The 27,464-nt window shown below is 41.1% G+C and overlaps 2 protein-coding genes and 1 long non-coding RNA gene across 5 annotated transcripts in view; 2 read left to right on the top strand and 1 right to left on the bottom strand.

The window, feature by feature from the left end:
- Nucleotides 1-20,715, bottom strand: part of CAGE1 (cancer antigen 1) — a 61,536-nt gene extending 40,821 nt beyond the window's left edge. The window contains exons 1-6 of the mRNA XM_055264716.2: nt 20,665-20,715; nt 18,291-18,487; nt 17,082-17,169; nt 9,915-10,324; nt 4,346-5,404; nt 884-1,033 (exon numbers count right to left, since the gene is read on the bottom strand). Coding sequence (XP_055120691.2) covers nt 884-1,033; nt 4,346-5,404; nt 9,915-10,324; nt 17,082-17,169; nt 18,291-18,485 — 1,902 coding nt within the window. The 5' untranslated portion in view covers nt 18,486-18,487; nt 20,665-20,715. The remainder of the gene's footprint in view (nt 1-883; nt 1,034-4,345; nt 5,405-9,914; nt 10,325-17,081; nt 17,170-18,290; nt 18,488-20,664) is intronic.
- On the top strand, nt 897-5,786 carry LOC129473797 (uncharacterized). The gene is made up of 3 exons (XR_010119200.1): nt 897-990; nt 2,151-2,215; nt 5,200-5,786. It is a non-coding gene; the product is annotated as an uncharacterized lncRNA (long non-coding RNA).
- Nucleotides 20,716-20,795: 80 nt separating the features above from the next.
- The window catches only part of RIOK1 (RIO kinase 1), a 28,574-nt gene continuing 21,905 nt past the window's right edge, over nt 20,796-27,464 (top strand). The window contains exons 1-3 of one of the 3 annotated variants that reach the window (XM_055264719.2): nt 20,796-21,380; nt 24,407-24,614; nt 26,353-26,443. In XM_055264719.2, coding sequence (XP_055120694.2) covers nt 21,310-21,380; nt 24,407-24,614; nt 26,353-26,443 — 370 coding nt within the window. In that variant the 5' untranslated portion in view covers nt 20,796-21,309. Of the gene's footprint in view, nt 21,381-24,028; nt 24,272-24,406; nt 24,615-26,352; nt 26,444-27,464 lie in introns of those variants that run through there. The other 2 variants (XM_063632938.1, XM_055264717.2) reach the window with 2 other exon arrangements.

The following is a 27,464-nucleotide window of genomic DNA, read 5'->3' as shown; positions in this document are numbered from 1 at the left end:
TTTGCTCTTTCGCCTAGGCTGGAGTGCAGTGGCGCGACCTCTACTCACTGCAACCTTTCCCCCCAGGTTCAAGCGATTCTCCTGCCTCAGCCTCCCAAGTAGACAGGATTATAGGCACCCACCACCAAGCCCAGCTAATTTTTGTATTTTTAGTAGAGATGGGGTTTCAGTATGTTGGCCAGGCTGGTCTTGAACTCCTGACCTCAGGTGATCCGCCCACCTCGGCCTCCCAAAGTGTTGGGATTACAGGCGTGAGCCACCGCGCCTGGCTGTGCATGTCCCTTAATTGTTTTTTCCATTAAATGCAGTGCTTATAAGCTCCCAGGACAGAAGCATCATTTCCCCATCTTAAAGATAAGGAAACTGAAGTGGAAGTTAGGTTACTTGGCTAAGTTACACAGCTAGAAAATGATAAGCCAGCATCTGAACTCCTCTGACAGCAATTTCACTTTTCATTCTACTAATGTACACAACTCTACACTGCCCTTCCCCCATTCCTAACCAAACGTGGTATTTTAGATTGGGCAAACAGCTCATTAATGTGAACAATCACTAATTACTAGGCGCAGACTGACCAGAGCACAAGACTACTGATCTGGGAGGGCATCCCTGAAACGTGGGAAGTACTTAATAAAGGGTTCTTTTTATCTTATTACATTTTATCTATCTGTACACCTGTGAGGATTAAGTGTTTGAGAAAGATAAGCAGAAAGAAGACATAGGGGCGAAGAAGGGCTGGATGGATGGCTTAGGGGTCTGTATTTTATCTTCAATTCTTCATTTTCTTCTTCCACAACTTAATTCCTTTCATTGCCTCTCTTTTAGTCCAACCCCAGTATTTATTCCTCCCCTACTAAAATATCTAATATATATGTTTTATTACCTGGCATGTGAGAAGTCCCATCATCAGAGCCAGAAGACTCTGCATTTTGGAGGCCAGCTGAGAAGCTCTTTTTATATCTGCAGGATTCAGGCTCTCTTCTTCACAAGGTGAGCAATCCAGGAGCAGATTAGAATGTGTCGTTTTTGTATCCTACATGCACATAATTCAGATTTGTCAAAATAATGGTGAAGAACCTGAAATATCTTTTAAGTAAAATGCTGGATAAAATGCCACTCTTAAAAACCTTGGGCAATAGTTCTCAAACTTTTTGATCTTAGAATCCCTTTAGAAATTAAAATTGAGAATATTTTAAAATATTTGTTCACTAATTCTTTAAAAGTAGCAATAGGCCGGGCGCGGTGGCTCACGCTTGTAATCCCAGCACTTTGGGAGGCCGAGGCGGGTGGATCATGAGGTCAGGAGATCGAGACCACGGTGAAACCCCGTCTCTACTAAAAATACAAAAAAAATTAGCCGGGCGTGGTGGTGGGCGCCTGTGGTCCCAGCTACTCGCAAAGGCTGAGGCGGGAGAATGGCGTGAACCCGGGAGGTGGAGCTTGCAGTGAGCCGAGATTGCGCCACTACACTCCAGCCTGGGCGACAGAGCGAGACTCCGTCTCAAAAAAAAAAAAAAAAAAAAAAAAAAGTAGCAATAACTCTGTTATGTAGAACATAAATAACAATTTATTTATTTATTTATTTTTGAGCCAGAGTCTCACTCTGTCACACATGCTGGCGTGCAGTAGTGTGAACACGGCTCACTGCGGCCTCAAATGCCTAGGCTCACACAATCCTCCCACCTCAGTCTCCCCAGTAGCTGAAACCACAGGTGCATGCCACCACACTTGGCTAATTTTTCAAATTTTTGTAGAGATGGGGGTCTCACCATGTTGCCCAGGCTGGTCTTGAACTACTGGGCTCAAGCAATGTTCTTGCCTTAGCCTCCCAAATGCTGGGATTGCAAGTGTGAACCACTGTGCCCAACCAATAACAATTAAAAAAAAAAAATTACCACATTTTTCAAAACAAAAAAATTGTGAAAAGAATGGCACTGTTTTGCATTTTTTTGCAAATATTTTTAATGCTGGATTAATTGAAGATAGCAGGATTCTCATATTTGCTTCACACATTCCATCAGCCATGAGAGCAATTACATCATCACACATCGTGTAGCTTCTGGACAACTCCACTGTACACTTGTGAAAAATGAGAGTAAAAAAGGCAGTAATGTCTTAATATTACTATAAAAACACTTTTGACTTCACAGATACTCCCAGACCATACTTGGAGAAAACAGAACTAGAGTTCATGAAAAGCAAAACTATAAGCAGAGTAAGTATGAATTCAGAGTGTTAGAGAAATTGATTAATCAAAATAAAATAAGGAACTTGAAGAAAATTATATACTATGCTAAATTTCTGTACAATTAAACTAATTCATTCAGAGCTTGCCAATTTAAAATTTATCATGATTTGGTTAGGAGCTCAAGTTAAGGTGGCTTAGGTCAGGGGTTCTCAAAGTTTGGTCCCAGGACCAGCAGCATCAACAACAACTGGGATCTTGCTAGAAATGCACGTTCTCAGGCCCCACCCCAGAATTACTGAATCAGAAACTCTAGGGTAGGGCCAGCAATCTGTGTTTTAACAAGTGTTTTAGGGAATTCTGAAGAATGTTCAAGTTTGAAAATCACTGGCTTAGATAATCCTTTTTTCTTAGATCTTAGATATTTTTTAATTTAGGAAAAGAATATTTTCCTAAGAATCCTTAAAAATAGTAAAATCATTTACTTGTAAAGAATACTTAAAATGATTACAGATTCATAAAAGAGGGTCCACTAAGGATATCTTAAGGTAACATCAGCTCAGTTCAAGTTAATAAAACAAATATAAACATAGCCAGGTGCAGTGGCTCACGTTTGTAATCCCTGCACTTTGGGAGGCCAAGGAGGGTGGATCACCTGAGATTGGGAGTTTGAGACCAGGCTGGCCAACATGGTGAAACACTGTCTTTACTAAAAATACAAAAAAATTAGCTGGGCATGGTGGTGTGTGCCTATATAATCCCAGCTACTCAGGAGGCTGAGGCAGGAGAATTGCTTGAACCCGGGAGGCAGAGGTTGCAGTGAAGGAGATCACACCACTGCACTTCAGCCTGGGCAACAGAGCGAGACTCTGTCTTAATAAATAAATAAATAAAGCAAATACAAAAAATAAACTTACACATTTTTCTAGTTCAGATTAGCCTTCTTTCTAAGTAATCAGTTAATAAGATTTTACTATACATACTTTAAGGCAGGCCTACACAACTGAAATAGATGTGCTCTGGCTTGTGAAAATTATAACTTCTAGAATGTGTTTCCAGGTTCTTGGCTGCCAAAAAAGCCTTTTGAACTACATATAATAAAAGAGTACAGCTTCCCCAAACATATTGATATGGTTCTGATGCTGTTCTTAAATGTATAAAACTAGTATATGATACAGGTTTGTTTTGCCTTGTAAACCAAACATGCAATTGTATTATTTTGTTTTGTTGATGAATAGAATTGAGAGACAACTTAGAAAATCTTTTCTCAAAGGAACCCTGGGGTTGGGCGCGGTGTCTCACACCTGTAATTCCAGCACTTTGGGAGGCTGAGGCAGGTGGATCACTTGAGGTCATGAATTCGAGACCAGCCTGGCCAACACGGTGAAACCCTATCTCTACTAAAAATACAAAATTAGCTGGGCATGGTGGCACACGCCTGTAATCCCAGTTACTCGGGAGGCTGAGGCAAGAGAATCACTTGAACCTGGGAGGCAGAGGTTGCAGTGAGCCAAGATCGTGTCACTACACTCCCACCTGGGCAACAGAGCAATACTGTCTCAAAAAAAAAAAGCAACTGCTGGAAGATGCTTTTGATGACTGGCAATGAGTACCCACAGAATTCCCAGGTTAACTGCCACCTCTACCAAAATAATCACAAGAAGGCAGGAATAGCTGTTCTTTGAATATTCATGAACCAAAAGAAACTTCTCCAAACCTGAGGTGCATTTTCCTCTCCATATCTGTTTTTCATTTTTCTTTTTTTCTTTTTTTGAGACAGAATCTTGCTCTGTCACCCAAGCTGGAGTGCACTGGCACAATCATAGCTCACTGCAGCTTCAAACTCCTGAGCTCAAGCAATTCCCCCATCTCACCCTCCCAAACAGATAGGACTATAGGCGCACACCACCATGCATGACAGATTGGCTGATTTAAAAAAATGTTTTGTAGAAATGGGGTCTCACTATGTCGCCTAGGCTGGTGTCAAACGCCTAGCCTCAAGAGATCCTCCTGCCTCAGCCTCCCAAAGTACTGAGGTCTGTTTCTTTCTTTAATAATTCTTTCTGCAAAAAAATGTAAGTGCCATGTCTAAATATGCATCACCAGACCACTAGAAACTCTTGAAATTCTGCATCAGAGATTTAGAATGTGTATCAATACCTTGGTAATATCTGACTTCATGACTTCCTCTAATTGCTCCTTTAACTGAGCTGTCTCAAATTTAGGGACATAATTTTGCTCTTCACTCCTTGCAACCTGCTGTTTAAGTTTTGCATTCTCATTTTTTACTTCGTTGATTTGCTGCTGAAGTTTTATATTCTTTGTTCTTTCATTTTCAGACATAAATTGCAAATTTTTAACTTGAGTGAGCAATTCCTCAACTTTAGATTTCAGTTTCTGTCTTTCTTCCAGGTTTTCCTTTTCACGTTTCTGGAGTTCCTCCTGTAAAGACAAGAACTCTTGTTCTTGGGTCTCTTTTTCCCGTTTCAACAAGTCCAAAGCAGAAGCTGTGGCCTTTTCCAGTTCTTTTGTGCGTTGTTGTAGTCTCTCTACCTCTTCTTCTTTCTTGCTTAAGGTTTTGTCCATCTCTAAATATTGACTTACAGATTTATTTTTTTGTTGCATTTCAGTCATGTACCTGTCCTGTAAACGCACATAATTAGCCTTCATCTTCTTAAATTGAAGCTGTAACATTTCCTTGTCATTCCTGGATTCCTGAAGATGTTTTTGGGTGTTAGCTAAACTCTCTTGCGAATTCTGCAATGTCTTTTTAGTATCATTGTTCTCTAAGATTATTTTGTATTTGTCTTCAATTAATTCTTCAACATTCTCCTTTAGCTTATTGATGTCATCAGTGAACACCTGCTGTTTGGTAATCTTCATCTGTAGTTCTTTAACCCTCTTCTCTAAATACAGGTTACTATACTGGAGTTCTTGGATTCGCGCTTCCTGCTTTCTGTTAGTATGTTTTAATTTCTGCAAGACTTCATTTAAAGCCATGTCCTCTTGAACAGGTTGTAAACTTTCAGCACTTCGCTCCCGGTCAGGCATCTCACAGTTCTCCCGACATGCTTCACTCCTCCAGGAAATGCCTGCCGAAGACCAAGTTGAGACAATTTCTGGCCTCTCCACACCCTCTGTTGTGACTTCCTCTTCATAACTGACTGACATCTCAGGAATCTCCCCATAATTCTGTATTTCTTTTGAAGGAACTGCAGTCTGTAAATTATAGTAAACAAAGTAAGTGTGAATGAGTAGAAAGATGATGAACTTTCAAGTCAGATAGGGCTGGCCTTGAATTCTATAGTAGATCCCCTGTTTGGCTTCCTCTGCTGTAAAGTAACAGTAGTGTCTACTTCCAATAATAATGCCTATTAACAAAAGTTAATAACTACGTATTAATTGCTAAATGTACAGCACCTAACAGCACAGCAGGGCACAGGCAGTAGGTATATGACAGATATACATCCCATTTACTTTGACAAAAGGAAAATTAAACTTTCATCCTCTTACCATTTTCTATTATGGAAACTTCTCTGCACACATATAAGATGCTTTGACTTCAAATGAATTCAGACAAATAAATGTACCAATTACCTTACAGACTGCAAGGTCTCTTTTTTTTTTTTTTACATGTTACTACTGGGCCAAAAGTTTGGATTTTTAGGGAGGAAAGGTCTCTTCTCTTTTGAATATTTTTTATTCCACATTTAGACCATTATCTCATTATTCTGTGACTCTTAGGAACATTAGAATGGCAGAAGAACAAGCCTCATGATTGACTTTATGCTGCCGATACAGGTTTTGAGGAGGTTAGAAAAAGACAGTAGGCTGGGCGAGGTAGCTCACGCCTGTAATCCCAGCACTTTGGGAGGCCGAGGTGGGTGGATCACCTGAGGTCAGGAGTTTGAGACCGGCCTGACCAACATGATAAAACCCTATCTCTGCCCAAAATACAAAAATTAGCCCGGCGTGGTGGCACATGCTTATAATCCCAGCTACTCGGGAAGCTGAGTGAGGCAGCAGAATCACTTGAACGCAGGAGGCGGAAGTTGCGGTGAGCTGAGATCACACCATTGCACTCCAGCCTGGGCGACAGAGCGAGACTCTGTCTCAAAAAATAATAATAATAAAATAAACAAATAAAAATTTAGAAAGACAGTAAATTGTGGTAAGAAATGGTGAAATGAATATGACATTAAAAACCCAGGGCTGGGTGCAGTGGCTCATGCTTGTAATCACAGTACTTTGGGAGGCTGAGGCGGGCAGATCACCAGGTCAGGAGATCAAGACCATCCTGGCCAACATGGTGAAACCCCATCTCTACTAAAAATACAAAAATTAGCCGGGTGTGGTGGTGCACACCTGTAGTCCCAGCTAGTCAGGAGGCTGAGGCAGGAGAATAGCTCGAACCCGGGAGGCAGAGGCTGCAGTGAGCCAAGATTGTGCCACTGCACTCCAGCCTGGGCCACAGAGCGAGACTCCGTATCAAAAAAACAAAAAACAAACAAACAAAAAACCAAAAACAAAACCCAGGCCAGGCACAGTGGCTCATACCTGTAATCCCAACACTTTGGGAGCCCAAGGTGAGAGGATTCCTTGAGACCAGGAGTTCGAGACCAGCTTGGGTAACATAGTGAGACCCTATCTCTACAAAAAAAAATTTTTTAAATCAGTCAGGCGTGGTGGCACGTGCCTGTAGTCCTAGCTCCTTGGGAAGCTGAGGCAGGAGGATTTCTTGGGGGCCATGATCACACTGCTCTCCAATCTGAGTAACAGAGCAAGACACCTTGTATCTAAAAAAAATAAATAAATAAAAACCCAGTAAAAGGTATCTGTAGTGGTGTGCTGTATAATTCTCTGGAATTTAGAGACAAGGACTTCTGTATTTTGGTTTTTGGCTCATCCTTCTGCAGAACCTTGTATCTTAATGGTTTTTCATTGTTCTGGGATAAAGATAACTATCATTACTGAGACCTACAAGGCCCTAATATCTTGCTGTTGATATCTGCTATGCTTTAAATGCATCCCCTAAAGTTCATGTGCCGGAAGCTTAATCCCCAATGCAACAGTGTTGGAAGACGGGGCCTAGTAAGAGGTGAATAAAAATGACTAAATGTTGTTATCGCAGGAGTGTGTTAGTTATCACAAGTGGACTTGTTACAAAAGTGAGTTTGGGGGCTGGGAGCAGTGGCTCACACCTGTAATCCAAGCACTTTGGGAGGCCGAGGCAGGCGGATCACAACGTCAGGAGATTGAGACCATCCTGGCTAACACTGTGAAACCCCGTCTCTACTAAAAATACAAAAAATTAGCTGGGCGTGGTGGCACACGCCTGTAATCCCAGCTACTCGGAAGGGTGAAGCAGGAGAATTGCTTGAACTCAGGAGGCAGAGGTTGTAGTGAGCCAAGATGGCGCCACTACACTCCAGCCTGGGCGACAGAGCGAGAATCCATCTCAAAATAAATAAATAAATAAATAAATAAATAAATAAATAAAATAAAAGTTAGTTTGGCCTCCACTTGCTCCCTCAATCTCATCCTCTTTTGCCCCTCCACCTCCCATCATGAAATGACAGCACAGAGACCCTTGCATGATGCTGGCACCGTGGACCCAGCCTCTAGAACCGTGAGCCAGATAAATTGTTATTCATTATAAATTGCCCAGTCTGTGATATAGTTGCAGCAGTATGAAATGAACTAAAGCAGTATCTGACCCACACCACCTCTCTGTCTTCATCTGCTATACCCTTCCTCCTTCCTCCAACTCTGATCTTCCTGGACTCAGGGCTTCCTTCAGGTCCTAGTAGGTACCATGCTTCCTGTGGCCACAGGGTTTGCAGACGTTATTCCTTCTGTATGGAATGCTCTCCTACCCATAGCTGCCTAATTAACTCCTACCCATCCTTTAGAGCTCAGCTCAATGATCATTTCTTCAGGGATGCCTTCCCCAGACTCCCTGATCAGGGTAGTATCCTTATCATAGATGCCCATCCTACTTATATTTGCAGCACTTATCATAGTTGCAAGTTTATATGTAACTTTATATAGCATCATAGCATAAACAGTAACTTTATATAACATGCTCTACATATACTTTATATGTAACTTTGTTCACCTAACTTACTGATCTTATTATAGTTGCAAGTTCACAGTTATTTGTGTGATTCATTAATGACTACCTTCTCTAGTAGGATGTTGTCTTCATGAGGACAAGAACTACATCTTTTTGTCTATTTTCTAACCATTACCTAATGTGTAGTACAGACCTGGCATGTAATAGATGCCTAAAAGTATCTATTGACTGAATGAAAAATGGCTAAATGCAATGGAAAGAGGAAAGAACAATCTTGTGAAACCCTATTTAAGCTGATTTTTAAAATGTTGTTTTCCAGAAATCAACATGGACAAATAAAGTTCTTTTAAATGCTGTCATCTACTTTTAAAAAAATGGAAATGCTCATACTTGTAAATAAGGCATTACAGTCGTAGTGTTTCCCATCAAACTCACATTGAAAAGGTATTATTGGCCAGGTGTGGTAGCTCACACCTGTAATCCCAGCACTTTGGGAGGCCAAGGCGGGTGGATCATTTGAAGTCAGCAGTTCAAGACCAGCCTGCCCAACATGGTGAAAACCCATCTCTACTAAAAATACAAAAAAAAATTAGCCAGGTGTGGTGGCACACGCCTGTAATCCCAGCTACTCAGGAGGCTGCAGCAGGACAATCGCTTGAATCCAGGAAGCAGAGGTTGCAGTGAGCCAAGATCATGCCACTGCACTCCAGCCTGGGCAACAGAGTAAGACTCTGTATCAAAAACAAAACAAAACAACAAAAAAAGAGAAAAGGTATTACTTATACTATTCTTGAATTTTATCTATTTTCCCATACCAATTCCTAGTATTTTTAATTTTTTTGTTCAGAAAGTACACAGAATATATACTGTCGGTATCTTCAGTGCTCTTAGGATACTACATGTGTGCTCAGAATCAGTAAACGAAATGATAAACTAATAACTTTCACTTTAGTAGAAAAATTAGTATTTTTTGCTTGTCAGTAGAAGTCCAATAGGACAGAGAAATCTTGTTTTTCTTGAAAAATGAATTAGTGCCTCTGCACTCGTTCCTCTTCTTAACCTTTCCATCACTGTAAACTCTGCTACTTCCAGCCATTTTGATTCAACAAATATAAAAGCTTATTATATTCAGACTGCTCTGTCTACACAGTAGCCATTCTTTTGTTTCTTTACTTCTCTAATAAACTTGTTTGTGGTGAAAAAAAATTATAGTAAAAAAAGCTTATTATATTCAAGGAACCATATAGACACTGTGGTGCATAAGAGGGTTAAGAGTCCTGATCCTTAAAGAAATTACCATTTGGTAGAGCTAATCCTCAAGTATGGACTTGATTTTACTAGAAAAATTTATTTCTGAATTGGCTAAGATCTCAGAATGCATTTTCCCCAGAGAAGCAAAGTCCCTCATGCTAACTAGGTGATTTAACACTACTTGGAAAAGATTATATATATATATATATAATCTTGTGTGTGTGTATATATATATATATATATACACAACACACACACACAATTTTTTAAATGCATCCTTTAATACTCCACAGGCTTTACTGACCATCACAATCGTCCCTCCTCTGCTTTATAATTAACTCTCAGATGAACTAGGTTAGAACTATTCTCTTTATCAAATGGTTTTACAATATTATTGTGTACACTTTCCTTACATGAGAAGCTTGGAGGTTGGCTAGGGTTGAGGGCAGATTCCTTGGCAATACTTTTAGCCAGTGACTTTTCTGGAAATTTCAGCGTCTCTCCACTGCAGTGGATTAGAGGCGGGCTTCTAGGAGGAGGCTGTCTAAAATACTCGTTACCAAGTTGGTCTGTATTTGCAGAAACACTAGTTTCCATTGGATTTTCTTCCTTAAATGAGTCTTGCTTTATATTGTTGTCTTTTGCATAATTATACACTTGACTTTGAAATTCTGGCTTCTCTGTCATTTCATCATCAAATGCTTCTACCCAGTGAAATTTGCAAACGGTTTCAAATTGTCTCAAGGAAGATATGCTGATGGTGTCAACTGGCTGAATTAGTACATTCTTTGAGTAATTTTCAGTGTTGTTATCTCATAAGAAAGAGAAGGAAATAAAAACGAGTGGACCATGAACTTGAATGGTAACAGTTATATTTATATTTATCAAATAAACTGCTATAGCCACTTAAAAATTACATATTATTTCAACCTTATTTACTGTGTGAATTTTAGCATGGTTTTGTGCTAGCAAACAAAACAGAACTTTTTACATGGGGTAAAGAAGTCCCCAAATGACTGCTAGGAAAAAGTGCGTTATATATAATTCTGGTCAAATACAATTACAATAAATTTCAAGATATCTTCAAAATTCTTTTGTTGTACTGTAATTTTAAGGTGTTTTAAATTATACAATGTTTCAAAAGGACAAGGATAGTATAATAGAAAACACATATAAACTTGCTTAATCTCACAAAAATCCCATGATGTCAGTACTGTTATTATCCCTATTTTACAGATAAGGAAACTGAAGTGTAAGAGATGTTAAAGTCACTTGTCCAAGGTCACAGAGCTGCTAAGCAGTGCTGCTGAGATTCTAGACTACTACTTCTAAATGCTATGCTATACTGTTTTTCAATATGACAAATTATGTAGATGTAATGTTTTTTAAAATCAGGAGCAAATAAGAAAACAAAATGTTACAAATTAATGATCCCTTTTATCTAACTTTCCTCCTCCCCAGAGATAACCACTGTACTGAAGCCCATATGTATTCATTCTTCCCATTCCTGTTTTACTTTTACTACTGATTTATGTATCCTAAATAATAAAACCAACAAAATCTTCCCGAAGAATAAAGTTCCCAGATTTCCTCATTTTGTGACACCCTTAATGTCTCAGTACTTTTTTTCACAGTACCTCTGGACCAAAAGGAATACTTAAGCTCCATTTAGTAAATAATTAAGTTCAAGCTAGTATTTGCCCTAAGTTATTAGCTGTTTGAAAATACACATAAACTAAAAGAAAAATATAGTATTTTACTCTTAAACAACCACACTTTACTACTTGGATGTACACTATTAGGCACCGTACAGCACCTCAAACCGTGGAATCAGATTGGAGACCACCACTCTCGTTCCTATTCCACAATGATTTTCACACAGGACTTGCTTTTTATTATAGCAACCTCCAAAAACCTACCTTTACAAATAAGACATCATAGGAAGGACTACAGTATGGGTTTATAGTGAAAACTACAGCTAACAGATTGTGGGGGTCTGATAGATGGCCAGTGTCACTGTTTCCCTCAAACTCCAAAATACCCTGCAACACTTTAGGTGAATGATTAATATATAGCATTGTTTTATGTGCTTTTATATTTTACATAAATAGCATCTCACTCTATCTATAGCCATATAAAAGTCTTGGACGCAGTGATTTACGCCTGTAATCCTAGCACTTTGGGAGGCTGAGGTGGGTGGATCACCTGAGGTCAGGAATTCGAGACCAGCCTGGCCAACATGGTGAAACCCCGTCTCTACTAAAAATACAAAACTTAGTGGGGCATGGTGGTGCACACCTGTAATCCCAGCTACTCAGAAGGCTCAGGCAGGAGAACCACTTGAACCTGGGAGGCGGAGATTGCAGTGAGCCGAGATTATGCCACTGCACTCCAGCCTGGGTGACAGTGCAAGACTCCGCTTCAAAAAAAAAAGTCTTTATTTCACACAAAATTTTGCTTCTGAGGCTTAGCCATATAAATACATACATATGTAGTTCATTCTACTGGAAGATTACACTTTATTCCTTTTTCGTTGGCTATTTAAGTTGCTTCTAATTTTGCCCTTAAAAACAGCACTGCAGTGAACATGTTTCCTTCTATGCCAATGTAAAGACTAGGCTCTGGGGATACACCTAGAAGTGAAATTGCTGGATTATAGAAAATACATACCTTCAACTTTACTAGATATTGCAAAATTACTCTCCAAAGTGTACCAATTTATGCTTCTACCAGTAGCCTCAGGGTTCCTTTGCTCTACACATCCCTCCAAAATATGTCAAATTCATATGTTTGAAATGGTATTTTACTGTGACCTTCTTAATGTACATCCTTTCATGTATTTAATGGTCTTACAGGTTTCTTTTTCTGTGATCTGCTTGTTGTATACTGTTATGGACTCAATTGTGTGCCCCCAAAACTCATATGCTGAAGCTCTAACCCCTAGTACCTTAAAATATGACTCTTATTTGTAGACAGGGCCTTTAAAAAAGTAATTGAGCTTAAAAGAGGTCACAAGGGTAGGCCCTAATCCAGTATGACTGGTGTCCTTATAAGAGGAAGAAGAGACAGCAGCGAGGTGTACGCAAAGACAAAAGGCCATGTGAGACACTGCAAGAAGCTGGCCATCTGCAAGCCAGGGAGGGAGACTTCAGGTGAAAACAACCGCGCTGGCACCTTGATCTTGGACTGCCAGCCTCTAAGAATGAGAAAATTAATTTCTGTTGTTTACACTACCCAGTTTGTGGTGTTTTCTTATGGCAGCCCTAACAAACTACTAATACATATACTTTGGCTGTTTTTCTATTACGTGCCTTTTTTTTTTTTTTTTTTTTTTGAGACAGAGTCTCTGTCACCCAGGCAGGAGTGCTATGGCACGATCTCGTCTCATTGCAACCTTCACCTCCTGGGTTCAAGCGATTCTCATGCCTCAGCCTCCCAAGTAGGTGGGATTACAAGCGTGCACCACCATGCCCGGCTAAGTTTTGTATTTTCAGTAGAGATGGGATTCCACCATGTTGGCCAGGCTGGTCTTGAACTCCTGACCTCATGTGATCTGCCCACCTCAGCCTCCCAAAGTGCTGGGATTACAAGTGTGAGCCACTGTGCCCGGCCTGAATTATGTGCCTTTTTCTTTTCTTTTATCTTTTTTTTTTTTTTTTTTTTTTGAGATGGAGTCTCACTCTGTCCCCCAGGCTGCAGTGCAGTGGCGCCATCTCAGCTCACTGCAAGCTCTGCCTCCTGGGTTCACGCCATTCTCCTTTCTCAGCCTCCCAAGTAGCTGGGACTACAGGTGCCCACCATCACACCCAGCTAATTTTTGTATTTTTAGTAGAGACGGGGTTTCACCATGTTAGCCAGGATTGTCTCAATCTCCTGATCTCATGATCCGCCCATCTCGGCCTTCCAAAGTGCTGGGATTACAGGCATGAGCCACCATGCCCAGCCATTACGTGCCTTTTTCTAAGTGACTTGTAGTTCTTTATTTTAGATGCCAAATATTTGTCAATTATACATATTGCATGTATCTTCAGTCCATGCCTTTTACTTTATTATACTTTAGCCATACAGATGTTTTCTTAATGTAGTCAATGCATCGATTATGGATTGCATTTCTCCTGTCTCTTTACTCTGTCACCCAGGCTGGAGTCAGTGGCACGATCTCGGCTCACTGCAACCTTCGCCTCCCGGATTCAAGTGATTCTCGTGCATCAGCCTCCTGAGTAGCTGGGCCGCTATGCCCAGCTAATTTTTGTATTTTTAGTAGAGGCAGGGTTTCGCCATATTGGCCAGGCTGGGTTCGAACTCCTGACCTCCTGATCCACTTGCCTCAGCCTCCCAAAGTGCTGGGATTACAGGCATGAGCTACCGTGCCCAGCCCTGTATTTCTCATGTCTTAAGAACTCTTAGGCTGGGTGTGGTGGCTCATGCCTGTAATCCCAGCACTTTGGGAGGCCGAGGCTGGCAGATCACAAGGTCAGGGGTTCAAGACCAGCCTGGCCAACATGGTGAAACCCTGTTTCTACAAACATAAAAAAAAATTAGCCGTACATAGTGGCAGGCGGCTGTAGTCTCATTACTCAGGAGGCCGAGGCAGGAGAATAGTTTGAACCCAGAAGGCAGAGGTTGCAGTGAGCCGAGATCGCTCCACTGCACTCCAGCCTGGGTGACAGAGCGAGACTCCATCTCAAGAAAAAAAAAAAAAAGAAAAAGAAATCTTTTCTGTTGTCACAAAGGCATTTGATGTGGTTTGGCTCTGTGTTCCCACCCAAATCTCATCTCCAGTTGTAATCCCCACGTATTGAGGGAGGGACCTGGTGGGAGGCAATTAAATCACGGGGACGGTTTTCCTCATGCTGTTCTTGCGATAGCGAGTTCTCACAAGATCTGATGGTTTCAAAGTGTTTGGCAGTTCCCCCGCCCCTCCTCTCGTCATTTAAGACGTGCCTTGCTTCCTGTTTGTCTTCTGCCGAGATTCTGTTTCCTGAGGCCTCCCCAGCCATGTGGAACTGTGATCCAATTAAACCTCTTTTCTTTATAAATTACCCAGTCTCAGGTAGTTCTTTATGGCAGTGTGAAAACAGACTAATACAGCATTTTCTACACTTCTTTTATAAGTTAGAACTTTGCAGTTCACATGTAGCCCTTTACCCATGTGGACTTTATTTTGTATTTGGTGTGAGGTAAGGTTCTAATCATTTCCTACATTGAGAGAGCCAACTGTTCCAGCACAACGAAATGAACTCCCCCACTGGTTTATAATGACACCTCTATCAAATACCAGGTGTCCTCATATATAAATGGGTCTACTTTTGGACTTTGTCTTTTATTTATTCCACTGGTTTGTTACCCTTCTGCCTATAACACATTGTTATAATTACTATAACTAATAACTCTTGTTATCTAGCAGGATAAGTCTCCACATCTTCTTTTTCAAAATTGTATTGGGTATTTTTTTAAACTTTTTCACTTCTGAATGGGGATGTTAGGATTAAGGTAGGATACATGAAATTGCATTAATCAATAGACTTCAGGAAAACTGACATCTTTACAATCTGAACATGAAACATTTAATTATTTTTTATGGCCTCCAGGAAAGTTTTATAATGTTTTTTAATGGAAATCTTACACTTTTTGTTAGATTTATTCTTAGGTACCTTAGTGTGTGCTGCTACTGATAATAGTAAGTTTTTAAGAATTACTGTTTTACATTTGTTGTTGCTAGTACATTGAATGCTATTGGTTTTTTAATATTGATTTTATATCTAGCTTTCTTCTAAACTTTCTTATTAGTTTTAATAGCTCATCTGTAGGTGCTTATGACTTTTCTATGTAAAAAAGTACATATTTGCAAATAATGATAATTACTTCTCTTCCTTTCTAATCCTTATAGCACTTATCGTCGCCCAGGCTGGAGTGCAGTGGCACCATCTCGGCTCACTGCGAGCTCCGCCTCCCGGGTTCATGCCATTCTCCTGCCTCAGCCTCCTGAGTAGCTGGGACTACAGGCGCCCGCCATCATGCCTGGCTAATTTTTTGTATTTTTAGTAGAGACGGGGTTTCACCGTGTTAGCCAGGATGGTCTCGATCTCCTGACCTCGTGATCCGCCTTCCTCGGCAGCACTTATTTTTCTTACACCTGCATGTATTAAATTCCATAATTTCAATAAGTCTTGTTGAAACTTTTCATTTTAGTATTATTTACAAGTATTAAAAATAAAGACATTTGTATGCAGCATTTAGATTTGCTTTAATAAATATGATCAACGTAGGGCCCGGTGTGGTGGCTCATACCTGTAATCCCAACACTTTGGGACACCAAGGCAGGAGACTCACTTGAGCCCAGGAATTTGAGACCAGCCTGGGCAGCATAGTGAGATCCATCTCAAAAACAAAACCAAAAACATGATCAATGTATCTCATTATATGATTAAATCCTAAATAGCTTTCATCTATCACTTTAGGATTAGAATAACAGATTTGGGATTATATCAACACACAGCTCTCTTTTTTTTTTGAGACAAGGTCTCACTGTGGTTGCCCATGCAGCAGTGCAGTGGCGTGATCTCGGCTCACTGCAGTCTCAGCCTCCCAGGCTCAGGTAATTCTCCCACCCAGGCCTCCAAAGTGGACCACGACACCTAGCTAATTTTTTGTATTTTTAGTAGAGATGGGGTTTTGTCATGTTGCCCAATCTGATCTCAAACTAGTGGACTCAAGTAATCCTTCTGCCTTGGCCTCCCAAAGAGCTGGGATTACAGGTGTGAACCACTGTACCTGGTGTTTTTTGTTTGTTTTGGTTTTTTTTGAGATGGAGTTTCGCTCTTGTTGCCCAGGCTGGAGTGCAATGGTGCAATCTCGGCTCACTGCAACCTCCACCTCCTGGGTTCAAGGGAGTCTCCTGCCTAAGCCTCCCGAGTAGCTGGGATTACAGGCACCACCACACTCGGCTAATTTTGTATTTTGAGTAGAGACGGGGTTTCTCCATGTTGGTCAGGCTGGTCTTGAACTCCCGACCTCAGGTGATCCATTTGCCTCGGCCTCCCAAAGTGCTGGGATTACAGGCGTGAGCCACCGTGCCTGGCCTCCCTTTTTTTTTTTAAAAGACAGGTTCTCCTTCTGTTGCCCACTGGAGTGCAGTGACATGATCATAGCTCATAACAGCCTTGGACTCGTAACAGCTAGGGCTCAAGCAATCCTCCTGCCTTGGCCTTTCAAAGCACTGGTATTATAGATATGATCCACCACACCCAACCTCAATACACATTTAAAGATACTTGTATAGTAGAAAATTTTTGTGTCTGTGTCTGGGACTTGATCACGGCTCATTCATTTAAAGCTCCACAATCCTGGGCAAGTTACTCTCCTAGCCTTATTTTCCTTATCTGTAAAGTGAAGATAAAAACAGCCCTTACTTCAATTTTTTAAAATCCTTATTTCAGTAAGATTTTTTGTAGATTAAGTGTGATGATGTATATAAAGTACTTAGCACAAAACCTGGCTATTGTTATTATCACAGAACACACAAAAAAGTTTCTCTCTTTTGCATATTGCTAACAAGTAGATACTTACCATTTAACAAATTGTCCAGTGTGCCATAAGCATCTTCACAAAGTGTGGATTCATACTCATTTTCCCTTTCAAAATTCTTTATTTCATTCTATATTAATAAAAAAGGCATTAATACTTCAAGCAAACATCATAAGCTTCTTCTAAAGGTATTTGCACATTGTTACGTAATTCTGCTATTAGAATATTTCATTACATAGGTAGAATGTGCTTTCTAGTATCTTTCCCCAGCATATATTTGGCTCCCTTTTAGTAAAACTATGCTAACAGAGTCCCAATATTAAACAACAATGTAACAAATAGCTTGCTATTTTAATATTTTGGTTTTTTGGTAAGTCAAATCATGTGACTATAAATTTAGGGATATGTGATAGCATATTTATGTATTGATAATTATTTGATGTTCATTAAATCTAGCCTAAACAGCATTAAGATGGTTGTTATTCCAGTCTTTTAACACGGAAGATATATAAAACAGGAATATATCTGTGATGCATTTTTATAAATTCCTATTTAGTGGAATCAGATGTCACCGACTATCAAATGTTTAGCACAACACTCATGAAGATATTGGGACACTACAATCTTCTATTTTGTAATAAAGGGAGCTAGGCATTTTCATGAAGACAGGAAAGTTGTCATTTACATGCAGGGTGCCATCAATGTCATTATGAATGACATCTGAATCATTTGCATATTGACATAAGTGGAAGATGCATTAGACTAGAAGTCAGGTTCCTTGGGCTCTTGTCCTGCCTCTGACTGAATTGGTCACGTCCCCTGGCTGCACTCCTGGGACTTCATGAGGCTAGAAAGGATCAGTTTTAACACTGTGTGTAAAAATGTACCTTGCTCTCTCGCATAGGCTGGAGTGCAGTGGCGCGATCTTGGCTCCCTGTAACCTCTACCTCCCAGGTTCAAGTAATTCTCCTGTCTCAGCCTCCAGAGTAGCTGGGATTACAGGTGCTCTCTTCTATGACTGGCTAATTTTTATATTTTTAGCAGAGATGGGGTCTCACCATGTTGCCCAGGCTGGTCAAAATGTATCTTACGCTGGTGAAACTGGGAAAACCAGACCCTGTATTCCCCTCCTTTATGTGTCCACTGAAAATTGTTTTATTGTTCCTTATATTTTTGAAGAAATTTTCATATGGAAGACAATGTGAATTCTGAATACATCTGAGCCTCCTGGAACTTATAAGCAACGCACACCTGAGGCAAGTCACAAGTGGTACTGGTGGTTTCCATACAGATTGGAGAATCTGAAAGCATTACACCTTGAGAAAGATTGCTGACATTCATGGTATCCGATTCTGAAATGCTTTCTACTTTTTCATGAGAAGTATCCACTTCAAAATGTACAGGATCTGAAGGTGATGACCAAAATTTTTGATAGTCCTTGTTCATAACTGTTGAACAATGAAAGGCTTCTTTAAAAAAAAAATTGTGTCTATTAGTAGGTACAAACAAAAAGTTTTTTCCCTATCCCTCTTCTCGTTAAGAAAGTAGCAAAGTTCACTGCCCTTATTTGAAATGTCATTTGTCAAGTTATTAGAAAAATTAAAAATTTTAGTCTAAGTATATCATAATTTGGTATGGTAGTAAATACTGATTTGGAGAAAAACAAACAGTATTGGCTACTATCCAGTAACTCCCTAGAAGGCTTTGGACCTAGAAGGTGAAGGGATCGCTATGTTATTTAATCAAAGGATATTTACAAAATATTATCAGAGACCTGTTAGTTTCCACAAAATCCTGGATTTTTATTTACTTGATACCTTCCACTTGAACACCTCACTACCAAGTCAAACCCAGCATTGTAACTCAGTTTTCCCTCCTCACTTTCCTATACTGCACCTATTCCCTCAGGTACATGTGTTTGAAAACTGGAGTTGTCTTGGCATCTCTCTACCTCATCATGCATGACTATTCAGACACCAAGTCCCGTCCATGTCTCCTTTAAAAATGTCTTTCAGGGCCAGGCGCGGTGGCTCACGCCTGTAATCCCAGCACTTTGGGAGGCCGATGCGGGCGGATCATGAGGTCAGGAGATCGAGATCATCCTGGCTAACACAGTGAAACCCCATCTCTATTAAAAATACAAAAAAAAAAAAAAAATTAGCCGGGCATGGTGGCAGGCGCCTGTAGTCCCAGCTACTCGGGAGGCTGAGGGAGGAGAATGGCATGAACCCGGGAGGCGGAGCTTGCAGTGAGCTGAGATGGCCCCACTGCACCCCAGCCTGGGTGACAGAGTGAGACTCCATCTCAAAAAAAAAAAAGTCTTTCAGTAACCTGTGCTTTCTTTCCATCCCGTGTTGCCACACTGGTCCATATTCTCCTGACTTCCTCAGGCCTGTCCAGAGCTGAGAGTGGAAAGGATGGCCACTCACATTGAGTCTATAAATTCTTCTTGTCCTTCCAGGCCATCCATAGCCTGGAGTGACATTACTTACCCAGTCCTCCCCTGCTCTACTCAGATCAGGCTCATTTCCCTGCAGACAGATAATGTTCCTTACTAATTAAGCTTCAGTTATCTGCCCTGGCACGTGCTTCTCTCCTAAAACCTTCCCATCTACCCATTCACCTATTTTCAAAATTCCTACAATGTCTTCAGTCTCTAAATCTCTATCTTACAATTCAGCACTTGGTGATTTCGTTTACTGTTTTAGAGCTTCACCACTGTTTCAAGGGTGTTAGTGTTTGTATTTACAGATCATAAATGTCTTGAGAGGAGCAGACTTAGGGCTTTCCAATATCCCCTACTGCAAATGGACCGGTGCTGTCTACACAGCAAATATTGATTGAATAAAACCTGCATTCCAATGACTTATTTCTATCAAGCTCTCTCAATTTATAGTCATTACTCATCTGCCTGGATTCTTTTATTGAATTTCTGAATGAATAGTTTATTGAAAATTAGTTGTTTTCAAACCTATGTCATCACTTGGTAAAATGTAAAAAAGTAAGTCAAGCAGACTAGTCAGGATCAGAGAAAGGCCCAACTTTATAATCACCTTTCCCTTGTCTTTCAAATAATGCTGCCTGGATTGTGGTGAGATCTGAAAAATTCTTGCTTTGTTTTCCCAGTGCAAAAAAGCGCAAAGGCCTTGTTTCTTAGTTTTCTTGTTTGTGAACCCAGCACTTCCAATTACATTTCTACAACTTTGTTCATCACTCATGTGGCACTGCACAATCTGCCAGTTTACCTTTTTAAAGTTAGGCTATTTTTTCCATCTTTCATTTGTCCTTATAGGTTTATGCTGGATTTTTAACATATTTATCAAATGTTTGAATAGATGTTTCAGAGACATTCTAAAGCTGTTTTAAGACAGGAGTTAAAAGAGGTGTCACGGGAGTTACTGGCAAAAACCACGGTTTTGTTTAAAAGCTTTTTCAGTTGTACGACAAACTTTACCTTTTTAAAAAGCACTTCTCATTCATTTTTCACCTCAAAACGAGACACCAAATTTTTTAAGACACAGGAGTGTGCTCACTTCCAGGATCCATAGTTTCTTGGACCCACGCTACGGACCTGGCGCTCTCTCCCTCTGCACCAGGTTTTGTGGGAGGGAGAACGCTTTCCAACCTCCTCCACCGAGGACTCTCACAAACTCGCGATCGGTCTCCCGGAGTGCTGGAACGCCCCTGTGTGACGTCCGCCCGCGCTGGGGGGATCTCCGCAGGGACAGGTGCAGCCCGCGAGGCCCGAGCGACCCCAATGTGGGTGCGGCGGGGGGCGGCCTCGGGACTGTCTTCCCAGAGAGTGGTGAAGTTAAGAGGGTACGACCCTCTAGGCCGAACAGCCCCTGGGTTAGCTGGCGCCTCCTGCCGCAGTAAACACAAAGTGGGGTACAGAAACGAAAACTCCGGGAAGAAACGGCCAGCACGGGCCTCACCGGGCCGGCTGCTCAACACTCCTGCCTGAGAGCACAGAACATCCACAGGCCTATACACGCCACCAAGAAAGCTCCGGACTCCCAGCTCGGCGCAGGCGCGGGACTTCCGCTCAAGTCAGACTTCCGGGCGAGGCGGTGAGGGACTTCCGGTTGGGGTGGCAGGGTGGTGCATCTGTTGGTCCCGTTTTCCCGTCGCACGTGGTGGCCACTGTTGGCTTCTGAATGGTTTGCAAGGAGGAAATCCACGCCAAGGCCGTTGGATCGGCCGCGGGTACATCCGTCTGAGCCGTTCCTTTCCATCGCAGAGCGGCGGCCTCCGGCGGCGCTCTCCAATCATGGACTACCGGCGGCTTCTCATGAGCCGGGTGGTCCCCGGGCAATTCGACGACGCGGACTCCTCTGACAGGTAGGCGGCCGTACAGTGCCCTGGCTCTGGTTACTGCTCTCTCCTTGTCCGCCCCCTTGGGGCGTGGACTCTTGTTTGTGGTTTAGAGGGAGACTAGTGGTTCATCACTCAGCGTCTCTCTGGACAACCTTTTGCCTGTTTCTGCATCCCAGCCGGGTCTTTCTCCCAGTTCACGCGGCAGAGTTAAGTGAAAGCTACTTGTCAAGGGAGTCTGCGGTTCTCAGGTCGGTTAGCGTCACTGGGAGGCAGAGTTGGGGATAGCGATTAGGAAACATGGGTTTTTGCGTTTTAACCACATTTAGCGTTCAACAAATACTTAACTAAGCACTTAGTATGTACCACGTTCTGTCCTGGGCGCCGGAGATAACAAGACGAACCAACTTCCTGCTGTCATGGAACTTTACCTTCTACGTGAAAGAGAGGGCACATCATTTAAAACCCAAATAATGATGTCGACTATGCAAATCGTTTGATACACCGAGTGCTGACTGAATGGGTAGGGAAAGGTTAAGTCCAGATTTGAATGACAAGGAGCTAATCTTGGCAAGAGCAGAGGGAACACCATTTCACACAAGAGGGACAGCAAGAGCAAAGGCCCCGAGGCCAGAGTGCCTAGAGCACAGTGGAGGTAGTTGAGAAGATTGGTAGGGTGATAGAGAAGTAAGAAGGGGGGCCAGATCATGGAGACCTTTACAAGTGATGGTGAAAAGTTCAGATATTAATCTGGGTCTTATGGAAAGCCATAGGAGGGATTTTAGCAGAAGAATGACATTATTTGATTGGTGATTTAAAGGAATCATTCTTCTAGGTAGATGATGTTCATGGAGGGTGGGAGTGGAACAGACCAGTTCAAAAGTAATAAGGTAATCAGATTCAAAGATGGTGGGGACTAGAGCTCAGATCCTAAAGATATGTCTTGGAGGTAGAAGTGGCAGGGTTTGGTGGTAGACTGGACGTGGGGTCTGGGGAAAGAGGGATGAAGGATAACTCCTGCCTAAAAGCAAAATGAAACATATTGGAGTTATTTTGGAATTCCAAGAAAACAGTTTGTACTTTTTGTTTACAGTAAGGATTCATTACATGCAGATTTTGTTAATTATTGGGGATGTTTTTAATAAATATATGTATGTTGACTGCTTTCTGTGAGTCAGATCTAGTCTTAGGTGGTAGGGAGGCATTGGTAAACACCATCCTGAATGGCACAGAGCTTGCACCCTAGCAGGGGAAAGCGATATTATTAAATAATTAGACTATTTGTATTCGAATTGGGTAAGTAGTACAAAGGAGAAGTGGGTGAAAAATAGGGAAGACTTCCTTGAGCAAGTGATAGTGAGCTGATACTTGATGGATGAGTAGGGGTTAGCCAGAGAAAGAGGAAGGGCATTCCGGTTTTATGGTTACAGAGAAGTGTACAAAAAGCCTTAGAGAAGAAGTTAAGCAGCAGAAGAAACACAGCCAGCATAGCTGGTAGGTAGTTAATGGTAATGAGAGGGCACTAATTTACCATCCACCCCACGGTATTGTAAGGATACAGCAGTGATTTTCCATCGGGGAAGATGTTGCCATCCCGACTTCTACCCAGGGGACTTTTGGCAATTTCTGGAGACGTTTTTATTTGTCACAACTGGGGGTGGTGGTGCATTAGTGGCATCTGGTAACTAGAGGCCAGAGATATGCTGCTAAAAATCCTGCAATGCAGAAGACAGTCCCCCACAATGAAGAATTATCTGGCAAAGTTATAACTTTAACATGCCACTCTAGGCAATTATATATCAATCTGTGGAGCATATGTATGAAGTCCTGGTAAATAGCAAGTGTTTGATGATTATCTGTTTTCTTCTTCCACATGTCCATGGGGAACCCTCAGAGCCATGGCTAATTAATAAATTGGGATTGATAATCTGAATTTACTTAAACTCATGTCTGTTTTTCAGCTGGTATCTCATATTATCAGCTGCGTTTTTATGGTTTCTGTCCTTATTCTGTACATGAGAGGTTAAAAACTGATAGTCCTCTGTTGAATTTGGCCTGCAGACATGTTTTGTTTGGTATGCACAGTTATTTGTAAAAATTGACTATGCCAATGAAGGGATAGATTTTACACAGAAATCCAGACTTACAGTTTCTCTTGAAAAATTAAGATCTGGTAACACTAGGCCTGAATTCTAATATGAAAGGAAAAAAAAAGCCCTTCCTAGTTGTGCTCCCTTTACCTTGGACCTCTTCTCCCAGTTTGCCAGTCCCTGCTTCTATTGTGCCGCCTGTTTCACTCATTTGTAGTGCCTGGCCCCTGTATTCACCATTTCTTCCCATCATGAACAGGGATGATTTGGATTTCTTTGTGGGACACAAATCTTGATGTAACTTCTTTTGTTGCGAAGTGTTATCAAGTTCAAAGTAAGGCTGCCTTAGACTTATTCCCAAATTTTTTGTCAGAAAGTTGTTTTTTTTTTTTTAATTACAATTTTTTTTAGAGACAGGGTTGCCCAACCTGGAGTACAGTGGCACAATCATGACTCACTGCAGCCGTAAACTCCTGGGCTCAAGCAGTCCTATGGCCTCAGCCTCCTGAGTAGCAGGGATCAAAGATGTGAGCCACTACACCAGACTTTTTCCCCCTCTCTCTTTTTTCTTCTTTTACAGAAAGATTTTCCTCTCTCCTAAAGCAGCTCTGTGAATGATTTTCCTGGAGTCAAGTCTGGTATACTGGTCTGAGTTGTTTATTCAGCAGAGAAGATAACAATGTAATTTCTAACTTCACCAAGGCAGAAGCAGATTTAACTTGATGTGCTTCTCGAATAGTAGGCTTTGGGCATGGAGAATGAGCAAACAACTGCAGCAGACTGGAAAACAGGAGAACATGGTTTTAATGAGATGGAGCTTATCGGAAGGTGTATTGTATATAGATATATAATCTATTTTAGATTTATCAATATTTTAATATCTTACATCATAAATAAATATGTGAGATCCATTAGGGTATGTGGAAATATTGTTATGAAATAATAAAACATTGTTATTTCTAGTGAAAACAGAGACTTGAAGACAGTCAAAGAAAAGGATGACATTCCGTTTGAAGACCTTCGAGACAATGTGAATGAGAATGGTGAAGGTGAAATAGAAGATGAGGAGGAGGAGGGTTATGATGATGATGGTGATGGTGACTGGGACTGGGATGAAGGAGTTGGAAAACTCACCAAGGGTTATGTCTGGAATGGAGGAAGCAACCCACAGGTATTTTATAAAGGATCCTGCACATTTTTATGTAGTCTACATATGTCTACTTTTTTAAAAGGCTGTTTTGTGATTCTGAAATTGAATAACTAAAAGATTTTCTTCATGTTATATTGTCCTGTAGCCTCAGCCTTCACTGATTTTCACTTTTCATCCTTTCTATATTTCTGATAATTTCCTGGGTGTGGATTCTTTCCAGAATCTGTAAATTTAAAAAGAGTTATAAAGATTGTGAGCTTAAAATAAAAAGGGCATGGATTGGCAGTTTACTACAAATAGTTAAGAAACATGGTAAAAAAGTTCAGCCTCACTGGTAATTAAAGAAATGCAGATTAAATTTGTAGAGATGCCGTTTTTTCATCTATGAAACTGTTAAAGACAAAGCATATCATTGATGATCAAATAAATAGGTGCACTTATTTGTAGGATAAGCTGGTATGTGATAAAAACTTTAAAAGCTTCAAAATACTTTGACTTAGCGATTCTATGGGTGTGCCAAGACTTAATTACAAGATGATCCTCCAGGATTGTTTATGGTAGAGGAACATTGGAAGCAACCTTGAACTGGATTAAACCTGCTATGGGACTGATTCGCACAATGAGGCATTATACAGCCATAAAAGATGTTGTAATGGAAGACTGTATTAATGAGATAGGAATATGTTTGTGATTATTTACCATGTACAAAAAAAAGTTACCAAACCACGTACAGCTGCTTCTCATACTAGAAGTACCAAGTGTGTTAGGAGTTTGTAAGGCCATCGGATTAACTTGGGACATCTTCCTGGAGCATAAAGGTTAATCCAGCAGTCTTCCTCTAACCATTAAAATGGCCATATCGGCTGGGCGCAGTGGCTCACACCTGTAATCCCAGCACTTTGGGAGGCCGAGCTGGGTGGATCACCTGAGGTCAGGAGTTCGAGACCAGCCTGCCTAACATGGCGAAACCCTATCTCTACTAAAAACACAAAAATTAGCCGGACGTGGTGGGCGCCTGTAATCCCAGCTACTCGGGAGGCTGAGGCTGGAGAATCGCCTGAACCCAGGAGTTGGAGGTTGCAGTGAGCCAAGATCATGCCACTGCAGTCCAGTCTGGGCAACAGAGCAAGACTCTGTCTGTAAAAAACAACAACAATAAAATGGCTACATCATGGACCAGAACGTATGCATTTTAAAATAACCACATTGTGAGTAACAAGAAATTTCGCATTTTCATATCATCTTGTTTTGGTGACTCCTTCAGTGATTCGTAAGGAGGCTTTGAGCAATTTCATGATTTAAGTTTGCGCGTAGCACCAGTGTAAGTGCTAAGCCTCGTACTTAATATTTCCCTCTCTTGAGACATTGGGCCCAAAATGAAATTCTGAACCAGCTTAATGTTGGTCTTAGCTCTTTATTACATACTTTGGAGGTAAATGAACCTTCTCAAAGTTTAAGTCTATAAACTAGTCAACTTAGAAAATTACATTTAATTTTAATCTGTTACTTATAATAAGAGGAATCATAGAGAAGTTAAAAAAACGGATTATGCAGACTCTTTTAGTCAGTAATTTTAACCTTCTGTTTCAAATGCTCTTTAAAAAATTTTTTGAGCCAATTTGATTGACTCTTACTTTTCCTTAAGATACTCCTCTAAGTATTGATGCTTTAATACCTAACTATGAACTAAGGAAATGTGATGATGAATCTTAAGTTTGTATTTACAACTAGTGCCTTAGACTTTGGAATTCCCTTCTAGGCAAATCGACAGACCTCCGACAGCAGTTCAGCCAAAATGTCTACTCCAGCAGACAAGGTCTTACGGAAATTTGAGAATAAAATTAATTTAGGTGAGTTTACAAAATACGTCACTGGGCTAAGAGGACATTTTTCAAAAACCATGAAGTGTTGTATAATTTTATTAGATCAAGAAATGAAGGCTGGCCGTGGTGGCTCATGCCTGTAGTCACAGCACTTTGGGAGGCTGAGGTGGGTGGATCACCTGAGGTCAGGAGTTTGAGACCAGCCTGACCAACATAGGGGAACCCTATCTCTACTAAAAATACAAAATTAGCTGGGCCTGGTGGCGCATGCCTGTAATCCCAGTTACGTGGGAGGCTGAGGCAAGAGAATCCCTTGAACCTGGGAGGTGGAGGTTGCAATGAGCCGTGATTGCACCATTGCACTCCAACCTAGACAAGAAGAGCAAAAAGAAAAGAAAAAAGAAATTAATGTATTCAAGTGTTACTCAATAATGTTTAGAGAAAATAAAAATCTTAGTAATTTAAAAACATAACTTTAGGAAAAGACTTAAGCTTATGCTATTTTGGTTGTTTTCCCACTTGCCATAGGAATGTAATGTTACAAAAACCCATTTAAGTATTGTCTGTTCTGTTTTAGGTTTTTTGGGTTTTTTTTGAGACAGGGTCTCACTCTGTCACCCAGGCTAGAGTGCACGGGCATGATCTTGGCTCACTGCAACCTCGATTTCTGGGGGTTCAGACGATCCTCCCATCTTAGCCTCCCAAGTAGCTAGGACCGCAGGTGCACACCACCACACCCGGCTAATTTGTATTTTCTGTAGAGATGGGGTTTCTCCTTTTTGAACAGGCTGGTTTTGAACTCCTGAGCTCAAGTGATCTGCCCGCCTCGGCCTCCCAAAGTGTTGGGATTGCAGATGTGAGCCACTGCACCTGGCCTGTTTTAGATTTTGTAGTAGGGTTATCTCATAGTAGGATGTTGAAAATACTAGGGTATTGAATATAGTTACATATTGTTTCACTAGAGGTTTTTTTATGTAGGTGTTAATTATTTAGTAACCTGTTCGATGCCAGGCATCAGAGTGTTAATTTGAATCATCACCTCTTAGAA

The sequence above is a fragment of the Symphalangus syndactylus genome, chromosome 23 (assembly GCF_028878055.3).
Source record: "Symphalangus syndactylus isolate Jambi chromosome 23, NHGRI_mSymSyn1-v2.1_pri, whole genome shotgun sequence".
In the NCBI taxonomy this organism is placed as follows: domain Eukaryota; kingdom Metazoa; phylum Chordata; class Mammalia; order Primates; family Hylobatidae; genus Symphalangus; species Symphalangus syndactylus.
This window is presented reverse-complemented; position numbering and strand designations above follow the sequence as displayed.